General features: G+C 44.1%; 2 protein-coding genes and 1 non-coding gene across 7 annotated transcripts in view; all 3 read right to left on the reverse strand.

Moving 5' to 3' along the window:
* The window catches only part of LOC6524293, a 47,397-nt gene that overhangs the window by 19,176 nt on the left and 13,977 nt on the right, over positions 1 to 14,244 (reverse strand). Inside the window, exon 1 of one of the 2 annotated variants that reach the window (XM_002100118.4) lies at positions 1,737 to 2,502. The exons of the other annotated variant lie outside the window; for it this stretch is intronic. Within the exon in view, the coding sequence (XP_002100154.1) occupies positions 1,737 to 1,925 (189 nt within the window). The 5' untranslated portion in view covers positions 1,926 to 2,502. Of the gene's footprint in view, positions 1 to 1,736; positions 2,503 to 14,244 lie in introns of those variants that run through there. 2 annotated transcript variants of the gene reach the window in all.
* Positions 6,997 to 10,445, reverse strand: LOC6524294 (xenotropic and polytropic retrovirus receptor 1). Of its 4 annotated transcripts, none has more exons than XM_015190108.2 (5): positions 10,191 to 10,445; positions 9,457 to 10,123; positions 8,288 to 9,205; positions 8,113 to 8,221; positions 6,997 to 7,842 (listed from the first exon to the last, which is right to left on the reverse strand). In XM_015190108.2, exons 1-5 carry the CDS (start codon positions 10,257 to 10,259, stop codon positions 7,641 to 7,643), a joined length of 1,965 nt encoding a protein of 654 aa, XP_015045594.1. In that variant the 5' UTR covers positions 10,260 to 10,445; the 3' UTR covers positions 6,997 to 7,640. The 4 variants fall into 4 exon arrangements, with proteins under 4 accessions (XP_015045594.1, XP_002100155.1, XP_015045592.1 ...); XM_002100119.4 differs by having other exon boundaries at positions 8,113 to 8,413; positions 8,495 to 9,205; positions 10,191 to 10,440; XM_039371655.2 differs by lacking the exons at positions 6,997 to 7,842; positions 8,113 to 8,221 and having other exon boundaries at positions 8,328 to 8,413; positions 8,495 to 8,505; positions 8,577 to 9,205.
* On the reverse strand, positions 10,908 to 10,979 carry Trnap-cgg. Its single transcript has one exon. It is a non-coding gene; the product is annotated as a tRNA-Pro (tRNA).

The raw sequence follows: 14,244 nt of genomic DNA on the forward strand, positions 1-14,244 counted from the left end.
GTGTGAGCGTAAAACAATTGCGGCACGTTGGGGTTAATGCGTGCAGTGCGCTGGCCAACATAATTAAGGTAAACAGAAACAGAAAAAACAACAAGAGCGCGGCGGCGGAGGAAACTCAATTAAATTAAAGCGAAATGTTTAACGAGACTTGTGACAACTCGAGAAAGGGAAAAGCGAAAAGGGATCGGAGTAGGTAGGGGATTGGGAGTCGGAATTGGAAGCGTATTCGTAATCGGGAAACAGTTGCACAAGCATTTAGATATTTCCCAGGATAAACAACTAACTGGAACTCTAACGTGACAGGTAGTTGAGGAGAGCAGGTAGTGGGTCTCTATAGATGCCGATCCCTTGCCCCGATCTCCCAGCATTATGGTGTCACGCTCACACATAGCACATAACACAAGGCACTAGCACAGAAAACTGGCAAACTGAAAAACCGGCAAAGCAGGAAACAAAGGTCGGCCAAGGGACCTCATCTGGGGCATAGATCTCATCTGCGGCAGGCTCAAGTGCTGTCACGCTGAGTGAGCCGGGCTATAGCGTAAGCACACAGCGAAAAACTGCAGTCCTTTGGTATTAGTTGATTGAATTCATATCACTTGTGATTGCTACGTTACCATAGTTATTGGTAATATTGCTACCATTTAGGAAGGGCATTTGAAAACAAAAAACATACAAAGAGCTTGTTTCATATTTCTCCTGTGGGTTGATTTACCACACTAATGTTTGACCATTTGAAGCGAAAAATGTTTTTTCTGGTGTAGCGTAGCATATCATATACACTAGTTACAGTTACTGCTATAGTTATAGTCACCGTACTCGCTTTTTTGGTTATGCAAGGGGCGTAAATGGAACTGGTCGCTTATAAACGCCTCAGTTTTCGCCGCGTTTGTTTTTCTTTCGCGGACTTGCAAGCTTTTTGGGTGCGGTTGGGAAAGGTTGGGAAAGGTCCACCGTTACGTTACATGATCGTCTTATGCGACACTTTGCCGCTCGACGGACAATTTAATCGAACGCTCCTCATAATCATCCAAGCCATTCAAGCCAAATGCGATGTGTTGTGTATTCGTGACAGCTCGATCATCACAGATCATCAGGGCTTAATTTGTCAGAGATCGTTTCGTTTTTTCATTCATTTTGCCATCCACTTGTTGTGCGATAAGTTTAATCAGCACTTTTAGGTGCAAAATTATCAAATTTCCTTTGGATTTTAACTTTCAACGACTTTCCATTAAATGAAACTATGCCTTATTACTACATCGTGTGGGTTCTTTGTTATGTGGCTACTAAGAAGCTACTACTGTTCCAAGGTAACTAGTTTCCGAATCCGTGAACTTTTGTTCACTTCATACTCCGCAGAACCTTCCTCTTCATTGTATCTATATCTTCAACCCCCTACACCATTGCATGCCCTGTTGCCCGCCACTATTTATTTATTTAATTTTTTGGACGGGGAGCTATGGAGACAATTAAAAGTGCGCTCACAATGAAAATAGTTACACTTTTGTGGCTTTGTCAACTGCAGGCGCGTTTTAATTTCTTACTTTTCTCGGAAAGGGATAGAGGGGAATCTAGGTAGAGCTAGAGGTAGGGAAAGATACAAGTATGTTTGGTGGCTTGAAATGGTCGGGTTGACAATAGTCGTCGGAAAACTGCGTTTTTTATGGCTGCGTTCTGGTTTTTTTTTCGGCTGACCCCGAATGACCCCTTTTTCCGATTTAACAGTTTTTTCTTACCTTGCAGGTCTGAAAGAAGGCGCCAATGTTGTTTTTGGCATTGATTGCCGATGCTTGGGCATTCGTTGTTGTTGCTGCTATTGTTGATATTGCCTGCGTCTGCTGCGATTGTTGCTGCAGCAGCATTTGTTGTTGCTGCCCCGCCAGTGGGGCATGTGGCAGCGAAGTTGTAATGGCCACCGTGTCCATATCGAAGGCTCTTGTTTTTTCCCTCAAGAACTTTTTAGCACATTGTGTTTGTGTTTTGGTTTTTTTTTTTTGGCTCTTCTACAACTTCCGCAAAATGGGAAAGACACAAGAAAAAGAAGCCTGCAAGGGAAGTTGCCGCAACCCTTTTGGTGTTCTTGGGCAACCTCTTCGTTTTCTTTTCGTACGTTTTTGTACTTTTTGTACTTTTTGCACCTGTTTGCGTTCACTTAGCTAGTTTTTTGTAAGGTTTTTAGCTTTTCCGCAGCTTGGCTATCATTTGTTGTTGTTATTGTGGCTCTTTTGGCTTTAATGTCACGCTCACAAAAACACTCACACATTAGCAGACGGTTTTAAAGAGCAGCTTGGCTCTTATAGTGTTTCGTCTTTGATTTCCATCGATTAATTCTTATAAAACAGTAACACACAGTTCACTAAAAAATACATTTTGCTTTTCTCTTTGTTTTACAAAAAAAATGCTTGGTTTCTTTTGAAAAAATGTTTTGTTTGTTGTTAAACCAAAAAAAAAATGTTTTGTTTGAAGCTGCGACGGCGACTGAGCGAACGTCTTTCGAAGCCGAGAGCGCAAACAATACTAAACATTAAACTCCAAGCGAACATAATTTCCCGCGTTCGAAGTCGGCAGCTCAAGAGGGAAATTCCCTTGCTCTCGCGCTTTGAGGATATTTTCTAGCTGTTAAAGGAAAACAGCCAAAGCTGATTGCATACTTTTGGGTGCTGAATTAAATAGAAGATTATTTTATGGGGCGGCAGTTTAATTAAGCGCGAATCTTTAAACCAACTCGAAACGATCTAATGGCTAATGTTTGCAGTTCTATTTATAAAATACTATTCGTCTTAAGTCGAAGTCTAGTTTAAATATGATCCCAAACCGAGTTCGAATTTCTGAGCGGTGCCCAAAGGGGCGATGAGAAAATTACCCATGTGGCAGGGGAAGTGTGCCCGTTCTCTCAAGCCATCTGGGTACTTCTCTCTCTGCAATAATTCCCCCGGCGAATGAACTTTCAGGCCAAGTCAACTTGGAGCTTGTCTTGGAAGACTTTATAGCAAAACCAGATATCTCCCAAGCACAGCTTGCTCGAAAACCCAGGCCCAAAGACAAAATGGCGGCTGTTAAGATCAGCGCAAAGAAAACGAAAGAAGGCATAAAAAACGACAAAAACAGAAAGGCAGATAGACAGAAAAATACGTAAATGAGAAAAAGGCACAGAGCGAGCAAAAACACGTTTTCGGACTTAACTAGTTTTGTCGCAGTCGCTGTTCCGAAATCAACATGCAACAGCAGCCAAAAAGGTAGAAAACCTAAAGAAACGCGTATAACAACACAAAAAACATTGTTATTGAGGTTGCCAAAGTGGGCTGTCCAAGACGTGGGGGGCGTGACAGTTGCGGGGGCAGATGCTGGCGTTGCGGGCTCTTGTTGTTGTTGCTGTTGCCTTGTAGCGGGTTCCTATGTAGAATGTACAATTGCAAGGTATATGCTCGTGATGCTGCAGACCTGGAGGCAGTGGAAGCTTCTTTATCGTCTTCTCTGTTTTTTTTTTGACTTCTCCTTTTCCACGGCTTCCATCGGTTCATGGCCCATTAGCTTTTGTTATGGGGACCAGTTTCTCCAGGGCTTTTCGACGATTCTGCGCCGAAGCCTTGTTTATGAGCCACTCGGGGCAGTCAGGAGAAGCATATTGCGCGCCAAAAGCCTCGAAAATCGAAGCCAAGCCAAGCGCATCTTCAAGATGGGAGCTTATCATTAAGCAAAATACGCGAGCTGGCCAAAAGCCGCTTAGGGACTTATTCGCCACCCACCCTTCGAAACCTTCTTCTTGACAAGAGCCGAGCGAATAATATATATCTTCTTGAATTTACCATAAATTGCCTATATTTTATACCACAAAATGTGTCAAATTTTAATTTATAATTTATGATGATTTAGAAAACACCTAGAATTTTAGAAATCTAGTCGGTATATATTGACATAGCTTTTCGACTCTTTCATATTCCTCTAAGATTTCATCACCTCTTAGTTGGGCAGCCCAGCTGCCAATTGCGAATTCGGCTCAAACGTTGACGATTATTATAATTTTTGTGTAGATTGTGTAGATGCTGATCGTGCAGCAACAGTCGACAACAAATTGTGGCAATTACATTGGCATTCCTTGGACTCACAGAGCAAAACACACAAACACCTGCTGTTTTGTGGGTTGGCTAATTAAATTGAAATTCATTTGCCGCAGCTGCCGATTCGCCAAAATCACTTGTTGTCGCCTTCGATTCCCCCTCCCCCATAGAACCGAGGAAATTCAACATTTGCTACTTCTCTCCGTTGCCATAATTTGCAATTTTCCATGCTGCTGCCAACAGCTAACGGCCAACATCCATCAGATCATTATGCCCAGGTCAAAACTGGGCGCAGTGGGGGCGTGGCCGGCTGGAAATGGGAGGAAGGTCGCCTCCAGTCACCGCAGCTCGGCAATACTTGATCTACATTAGATGGTTGCCCAATCGAGTTGGTTTCGCCTGGTTAATGCTATTAAAGCAGGTGGAGTTGCGCAGATCTGAATTGTTGGCCAAGAATTGGGTAGTTGCAAGCTCAAGTTTTGGGTTGGGGGAGAACAATCCAAATGTACGATAATTGGCTTAGAACTACCAGCAAATAGTACTTTATGTTAAGCCCTTGAAACTAGCATTTATAAATAATTCTTTTTCCCGAAAGAAGATGTGTATGTACATATGTATATAAACATCAATTTGACTGTTGATCAAAAATACCGAGCACGTTCCTTGTACTTCGTTCAATTTGAAAAGCACCTGCATTTGCAGAACTAAAAGTCCTTGCAGCTGAAATTGGAGCTTAAAAAAAGGGCAGATGGCTGCCTTAAATTTTGAAGATAAAACTCAACAAGTGATCGGGAAAGTAGGGGAGATACGTACACATCGCTTTTAGAACTTGGCTGGCTGCCAGCCAATTTATGTGCACAAATTAACAAGCGAAAAGGAGAAGACATAGAGAGAAAAAACGGCAGCATAAAGGCAATCAAAAGGCTGCCACATAAATTTATGAGCTGCGGCAGAAGAAATCCCCGCTGAGGCCAAGCAACTGGCGATAACAAGCGAGGATATCGGGGATATAGGGGATATAGGAGATATCGGGGAAATCGGGGATGCCGGGCACATCGAGCTTATGGACGCGTGCTGCTCCATAAAAGGGGTTTTCAACGGGGGTCCGGGGATCCAGGGGCTTGGGGTTTCCAATGGGGATTTCATCCAGGGGCCAGTGAAGGAGGAATCATCGCGCGCGCGCTCACAAAACCTGAAACCAGGAAAAGGAACCAAAGCTGGGTTCAAAACTGGTTCTTCCTCCGCGGGAGAAGTCTCGTCTTTGCCTCGCCGAAACAGAAACAGCAAACAGCCAACAAGGCAACGTGTCCTGCTCCTTAGCTAAATTTAGCACGAGCTGGCCATCAAGCTCAGCTGGCTTGAAACGCTGCCACAAAAAAAGGGTTAAAGCCAAGTTAAGAAAAGTTTTTTGGACTTTGTACGCAAGCATGTTGCTTTGCGCGCAATTTTTGTGCAGCAGAGAGGCAGCAAATAGTAAACAACATCTAAGTGTGCAGTACATGAGTGGAGTAAGAAATACTTAAATGTATAGCTGTGGGCCCAAAGTTGGACATTGGCCAACGAGGGCACTCACATCGCATCGCAGGTGATCACAAATCGAAGGATGCGCATGGCTGAGAATTATAAACAGCTGCGGTGTTTACTACTACATACTATTGAATCTCAAAAAATTATAGAAGTGACATAAAATGATGTTGCGAATACTGCAAATATCCAAATATAAAATATATGAGCTTATCTGGGGTATATATATACTTGATAGTTACTACTAATAGGGCTTTTAAACCCCTTTTAATCGGTCACTGTCATTTTGTTAATTTGATTTATTTCAGACCTATTCCCCATAGAAAATCCAGACTGGGCCTTGTTTGGCTCCACTCGATTCGGTTGGGCTTGCATGAGTACCCGAACTCGAGCTTGCTTGTGTTTTATTTGTTTGTTTGGTTTGGTTGCCCCGTTTGTTTGTCTGCTTGTTTGTTTGTTTGTTTTGGTCCGCGTTTGGCGCGTGTGCAGCACGGCAACTGTACCTAGATCAACAGCATTTGCAGCATATACTGCTTATACTGCAGTGTTGCAATGTGGCTGCTGTGCAGGCAGCCTAATTGATACGGCAGCAACATCGTCAGCATCATCGGCATCAATTAATAATAGCCAACGTCTCCCTTTCTCCGCTTTTCTCTGGAGACATTGTCAGCGTCGCCAGTCGCGACAAGCAGCATAAATTGCAGTTGCCATTACCCAGCATCTGCAGCAGCAGAAGCATCTGCAGCAGCAACAGCGTCAACAAGTCAATGGCAAATTTATGTTTGACTCGTGCTCAAGTCAACCACTGCAGACGGGCTTCAAGTGAAAGATAAGTTGCAGTCGAAAAAAAGCTACTTCGACTTCATTTTTTGTATAAAAACAAGTCATTTAAAAGTCTATTTTTTCTTAAAAAAAATTGCTCCAATATAACAATGGTTATTTACCTGAAAATTCGGACTGTCAAACTTTTTTCTAAGTGCAGTCAGTTATCGGGAGCTTGGCCTGCCTGATTGCCTTTCTCTTCCCATCAACGATTCTCAGATGAAAGAATTTAATTACGTTTCAAATTTCACAAAAAACAGAGAAAGAGGATCGGGGAAATTCCTTAGGATTTATCCTTTGTTCCTCCCAAATCGATAATCGATCTAAGGTTTTAGTGGCATCGGCCCTAAGAATCCTCAACTTTCTTATAATCCTATTAGTAGGGATTTCAAAGTCATTGTTGAATAAGAAATAAATCAATAAACGTTGAGCATAGAGTTTTAGCACCACAACGATAAGGTAATAACGCAATAAAGTATTCAAACCCGTAAGCATTAGGATCTCTGGTTACTTTTTACGAAAGTAAGGGTTTCGAAACGATTTCATCCGATTAGTAGATTTAAGGGAATCAGGTACCAAAATGCTATAATAATGTTTCAACAAATTTAAATTTAATGTCTACAAAATATAGTTTGATAAAATGATTTTCAACCAGTCCCAGCAGATATATAAAAGAGCCGATGTATAAATGATGCAACCGAATCATTCTGTCCATTGCCTTTCTCCGGATTAGAATGGGTGATCGCTGATCATCCCAGGGTTCCTTCTCCTCTCTTTCTCTCTGCTAATTATGGGGCCAATCAAAGCTCGATGCAAGTCAATTAAGAGATTGTCGAACAGCTTGCTGGATGGCCGATGGTGATCCGTGATCCATGATCGGGAGCTCGCCACGAGGATCCCCTCCTTGCTCTTGGCACCTCTGCTGCTCCTCTCCAGCAATGACGATTGTTACCTGACCAGGCGATATATATCCATATATATATATATGTATGCATATGCACATATGGAGAAGGGAGTCCTGGGGAGCTGCCACTTTTGGGTGCAGCTGGTCAACCGGTTTGGCGCGTGCTTCTCGTGCACCTCGTGTTCCTTTTCTCCAGTCGCCCTGTCTCACAGGCTTTCCATCTGACTTGTATTTTGCACAAATGAATTAATTAAAGACGACGACGGGCCATTTAAAGAGCGGATTGGCGGGAAAGGGGAAGGGTAAGGGGAAATAAAGATCAGCAGCTGCCTTTAGAAGTACTCCTTCTTCAGGCGAATGCGCTCATTCGATTTGCGGCGATTCGACACGCCATCCGACTCGTCCATCATGCTCTCCAGCATTCGCTCTTGGCGAGGATTCAGGGCTGCCAAATGGATGTCCCTTGTGGCGCGGAAGTTTCCGCAGTTGAACAAGTGCTCGTTCTCCAGGCGCACGTAGTTCCAAATGAAGCGTCTGCGGGCAAAGGGGCTTACTACACTCAACAAAACAGGGACGCTGTTTGACTAGACCACCATAATGAATTAGTTGGAAAAACGCATTCAATTCTCTTCGGATCTGCAGATTTCATACAAAACTTCGGGCAAAACTTCGAATAATATAATAAGAAAACTTAAAAATTGTTTCGAATTGAATGGCGTTCAACCGAAAAGGAGAAATCATAAAAGTGGTATTTTAAGTTAAATGTTCGCGTTTCACCCCCGTCCCCTTACCACTCCCTCTCACCTAGTGATCTCCAGGATACTGCAGATGGTCCTCATATTATGGGGAGTCATCAGGTTGTGGTACAGAATGGAGAATTCAACGGCCCACAAGAGCCGCAGCACCAGATTCTCTACGATCACAAAGTAGTAGAAGGCCTGTGGATAGACCAGTTGTTTTCTAAGAAATAAACGCTCACCGCGCATAATCCTGAAGAGGCCAAAGTCGCGAATAACATCCCACAGATAGCAGTAGACGGTGGCCACCACGCAGCTCGCGAGGAATAGCCAGGTGTAGGGGTTGCTGAACGTATTGGCATATTCACCTGCGGGTGAGGATTTCAGGGTTTCAGGATTGGTGGGCTTTTGGTCAGGATTCAGTCGATCCATTTGGGGACAACGATTACCCTCCGTATTCCTGCGCAGCGTCGAGAAGAGGACCATCAGAAAGGTGGTTGAGTACTTTCCCGCATTGATCAAGTAGCTCACCGACTTGGAACCACTGTCCCTGAATCTTCGCAGGCACTGAGCAAATCGAAACCAGGCGGGCAGGCACATGGTAATCGGGACCATCACGTCCGGTTCAAAGCAGCTGTTCACCCGATCATATCGCAGCCAACTAACCGCATAGAACCTTACTGTATAATAGTGATCTACAATGCAGGACACCAGCGAATTCAGCTGATCGCCCATCCAGAAGTCGGCAAATCCCACGTAGTGCAGTGGAGCGGTGATCACGCGACCCACCAGCTTGATGGTCCACCACCTGGCCGGCCAGTTCATTATGGGCAGCGGCACCACCAGCAGGCCAATCATGATCAGGATGAGCCCCAGTGGAAAGACAAAGGGATCCGACACACCTATCAAGTCGTTGTACAGGAACCCCAACATGGCAAGGGCCCAAAGAATGCCGAAGGTGCAGGCAATTTCCAAAAATGTGGCCGGCTGCAGGTGACTTCTGGGGTCTATCTCAAAGATCAGGACGTGGTTGACTCCGGCCTGCTGCCATCCGGCAACATTGGCGGCCATGTAGAAGTTGAAAATCACCCAGGTAAATGGACCGCGGAACAGGCTCATCAGACCCGGGGTATGATCCTCCAATGGGGCTCGTTTCCAGTCTAAGGAATTGGAATGGGAACAGGGCGAATCAAAATATATGCCGGGCCACGCCCTACAAGCCAAAAATGTCCAGTATATCGGCATCTCAATGGATGCCCATTAACTATTCTTCAAGGGCTTAGATGATAAACGTAGCGCCCTAAGCATCTGATTTCTAGCATAGATATGATCTGGATATTACTGGGCATTTATGGATGAGGAATGGATATAACACTGAAAACAGTATGGAACCATTCCCATAACAACCTACAGCTGATGGAGGTGGCCACGAGCAGCATGATTAGCATGCCAAGAGCGATTCCCGCACGGAAGACCATCGATGGAGGAGTGGGCTGGCCCAAAGGCGGAACTCTTAGCTTTTCCATAGCCAGCGAGCGATCCCCATTTGCCAGATGGGCCGTGTACAGATCCTCCACCTCGATGGTCATGCGCTGCAATAGACGTCCATCCGTAAAGGGGGCATCCAGTATGTTCTCCACGAACCACTTGCCCGCCGCTTCGGATCGCAAATTCTTGTCGTACTTCTTGCAGATCTTCCGGAAACCCGTCTCGTTCAGCGACTGATAGTTTTGGATCAGCACCAAACTCAGATAGAACTCAGCATAGGCATATCTCAGCTGGCGAGTGGTCATTAACTTTTTTGGGCTCCTTTCGGTCCGTTGTGAAAGCGAGGAGTCACTGCCTGTGTGTCCGGGTTCCCGGGAGTAGGCCAGAAGGTGAAGCTTCAGGTGGCCATGCTTGCGTCGGGCTTCCAGGAGTTTTTCAAGAAAGAAGTTGTTCACCCCGGTCAGTTCCGATTGGCATTCGGTGAGGAAGGTCTCCTCAAAAGCCCTGTAATAGGCCTGAACCTCGTAGTCCGAGGAAGTAAGCGGCGAGGGTGCGTTCTCCACGCCTTGTTTAATCAGCTCCTTGAGATCCTTATGGCGGCGTGATTAGGTTGGGCAGGTCCACACACATATGTATATCGAAAGTTATCCAGCTTACCCCATATCGCATATACTGCTGGCGCCACTCGATCGTCAGGTGGGACTCGAAGGTCTTGCCAAACTTCATCCTCGGCTCGGGCAGGCTGGCCCACCAAGCGTGGCTACAATATGGCTTAAACTAGCCGGATTTGTCAGGCTCTGAAAATTCTGACATCTTTCTCCTGACAGTGCTACGGCCTAACTAAACTGTCACTCCCACTCCTACTCACTGCGTTTTAAAGTATGTATACACCTTAACTCTTCGTTTCATATGTTATGATATTGAATAACGTCCCCTGCGAGCAGTAGTATTTGAACTTGTTCCGTATATTTTTAAGATATATAAAGCACTCTTTGTTCCAGCTGGGAAATGAATTACTCTAGAACTGTCTGTCTGTATGTACAATACAGCGAACAGACCTTTGTGCAAACTCTGTTGCCCCAACTTCCTCGATTGTGAGTCACTTCCTCGATCTCATTATGCGTTCGCACGCTGTTCCTCGTGGATCGTCTTCCTGTCCGTCAGTTCAGTCCAAAGATCACGCTCTTGAAAGTTCGTAAGTTCCCGTCGAGCGAACCCGAAATTGCAACTCAACGAAGCGATAATGCCCACGATAACGATGACGATACCAAAACTCGCTTATCACGCGCTTGGCAAAGGAAAACTAAAAAATATATTTTTATTGCCTTACAGGGAGGAAGGGGAAAGGGAAGAAAAAAATGAGCTATTAAACCTGGGCTCGTCCGGGAATTGAACCCGGGACCTCTCGCACCCGAAGCGAGAATCATACCTCTAGACCAACGAGCCAAACACCCCATGTAAAAGTAAGCGGCGAAATAGCCAATATGAAAACCATGTTTTTAATCTGGCATTGCAAAAACAACAAGTGCGAAGAATTCTACGCCACACTTTCTTCGCGCTTGGCTATTCACATATTGTGGGGCTTCTGGGGACCGCCCGAGGGTGACGATCAGCGACGCCTACGACCAGAGTGTCAATATAGACTGTAAACCGCAAAAGAAAACCAAAAAGAAAGCAAAAGAGTGTTTGCAGATTCTGAAGAAGTCCTTGTTGTACTTTTACGCAGGCGCTTACGGCAAGAGATGGTAATTTATGGCCGTAGATCGATTAACTGCCCATAAATCTAAATACCGGCAGCCACAACCACAAATCAATTTGTGCTTTTATTCCTATTTGTACCATTTACCCTGAAGCTTTTTTTAAAAACTGGATAAACTCTGGTTTCTGATTGGGGTCACAGGGTAGCGCCCCTTATGCGGCCAATACGAATTCCAGTTCAATTCGTAATTAATTAGCCACCTGGGCGAGGCTTGCAGCTAGACAAATTGTTCAGGGGTTTGGCCCAAAGCCCATTCTTAAGGTTTTGTGATTTTTTTCGTACCCCGTAAAGCGCTTCTTGCGTTTAGGTGGGGCCAAATCATTGGAGGTCAGAGAAGAAATAAAAAAAAAATGTGAGAATTCCTCACTATTTACACTTTAAGGCTTGACATCGTTATTTATTATTCCCAATTTAATAATTTAATTTTATTTAGATTTTACAGTAAACAATTTTCTAAATGGGAAAAGAAACATTAGCTGTTACGCAAATGAAAATTGAGTCTTCCAAGTCCGTAATAGTAATGTATATTAAAAACGATTAATAACGAATTAACTAATGATTTCTTGTATGTACGTCAGTCAGCCATTAAATTACTTTTAATACTGATAATTTGAAATAATATGAGCGGACAACAAATGCACAGGCAACAAATCCATCTTCACGCACTGGATGACGGTCTGGCGTCCATGACTCCTCGATTCCTGGCCAGAAAATCCAGTTGCTGCAATTTGCGCAATCAATCAATTAGGGGGGAAGATCGAAGATCCAAGATCGCTTCCTCTGCTCCTCGAATGGCGCCAAAACGGAAGCTGATCGACCAGCAACAACATCCGATCGGTGTTGGGGAAAGATACACGCACTTATTCATAGGTGGTGCGGCTATATTATGGTGGTTTTACCAACTGCTTGAAGCGGTCTCCACCCAATGCCAACTTCCGTTTTGATTGGGCTCACAATTGGCGAGCGCTGACAGATCATGAGCGGGCAATCTTGGCCAGAACTCCGCAACTTGTGCAACTTCCGCGCTCCAATTGTGCAAATTATGGCATCGCTCAGGTGTAATTACAAATGTCAGTGCATCGCCAATCGCCAATTGCCAATTGGCAATGCGTAATTGGCTAATTGAATTGCATGCCAATGATCGTTGGTTCACTGATCTGCTATCTGACGACCAAGCCCACATCCACATCTACATCCACATTCGATCATCCATCTTTGCTATCTGCCAAACATCTCCAACATCAATCATCCGATATTCCCCACCCGAAAAACCAAGAAACTGTCTGCTCTTTTGTTTTCCCGGGTGGTCTGCTCCAATGCCCTCTGATCCCAACTTAGCTCAATTCTGTGGGTGGCTAATGGCCTAAACAAAACCCAGAGACCACACATTCGATATTCGCTTTTCTTGCTTTTCCATTTCCCAAGAATACAAAACAAATACACGCACACACACACACACACACACAATAAGATGCGGGATGCAGAGATCGGAAACATCCCAAAACCTAAAACCGAGTTGCCTCAGAGCATGGCCCAAAGCGCGATTTCACGACTAGAGACCGATGAAATCAAGTGGAATCTAGATCAGAAGTCCCGCAGGATGGCGAATTATTCTTCGGCTTACCTGGGGGCTACAGTGGGCTTAATTAATGTTACACAAATGGCAACAGTGTTAGTTCACTCCAAATCACTTTCTTTATATCTAAAATATACTTTTTCGATCTTGAAGCTCGCCTATCAAAAATATAATAATTGTACAATAATTATTACAGGCTAATGCAAAAGACCAAAAGGAAAGCAAAACACCAAATTTAAAATTGAATTTGAAATATAACAAACATGACAGGAAATGGGCATTACTCTGAAGCCGGCAATAACAATTACAAACACAAAATAGCCATTACACTTACAATCACCACCGAAAAAAGGGAGAAGAATTTCTAATCTAGCCGATGTCGACGCTTTCACCTTTGTTTAATAGAGTCCGGATTTTCGCCGAGACTTAACGTCTGACCACGGAAATGTAAATGCCGTGTAAATACAAAGCGGGCTAATTGAAAATGCAACAATGGCTCAGCGGAAGTGCGGCGATCGAGTTTGAATTGGATTCGATTTTGGTTACCTTGTGATTGATTGTGTCTCAATTAGAGCCAGATTGCCCCAGCTGTGACAACTCAGCATAAAATGGAAAACAAACTAATGAGATTCATCTGATTTCGGTCTGGACCATCAACCGATTAGCTAATGAGATTTCAAAATGCAATCGTTAAAATAAAGAAAGGGGCTTGCCACACTTAAGCAAAACCTAACAAAACATTGCATTTTGAAGTGAAATGAATTATTCTTCAATCACAAATGCAAGCGGAATTTTTATTGGTTTCTTGATTTTTTATCTTGATTTTGACCATAGGAAGTGGCAGCGATAAGTATGCGTGAGAGCACCACAATGTAATCCATAATGGTATTGAAATCAGCATTAATTTTCCTGTTCTGGGCGAGAGGCGAGCCCGGAAAACACTTTCCATTTGGGCTACCGTTTTTATGTCTCCAAGAGCAACGCACAGTTCCACAGAAAATCAATAGAGAAACAAAAGACTTCGGACACGAACTCGAAACGAGAAATGGTAACAGTTTAAAAGGTTCATTGAACATGGACAACTCATGGCAACTCATGGGCAACTTTCGAATGGACAACTACATGATGTTGCCCCGTGTTGCTGCCACAATTACCGACAGCAAGACCGAAGAGGTCTTGGTGCTCGTTTGGAATACGAAATGCGGGTGCTATACCACCTCAACATTCGCTTTCTGGCCCTGAAATAACAATGCCGACCATGATGCTGGCCAAAAATAACACATCGTGCTCATGACTTTACATTTGCTGGCAACGATTACCAAATTTAAATAAAGTTTGTCATTTTTTGTTTTTTTTTGGGAACGCTTTGATGAGTT

This window comes from Drosophila yakuba, chromosome X (assembly GCF_016746365.2).
Source record: "Drosophila yakuba strain Tai18E2 chromosome X, Prin_Dyak_Tai18E2_2.1, whole genome shotgun sequence".
NCBI classification, from domain to species: domain Eukaryota; kingdom Metazoa; phylum Arthropoda; class Insecta; order Diptera; family Drosophilidae; genus Drosophila; species Drosophila yakuba.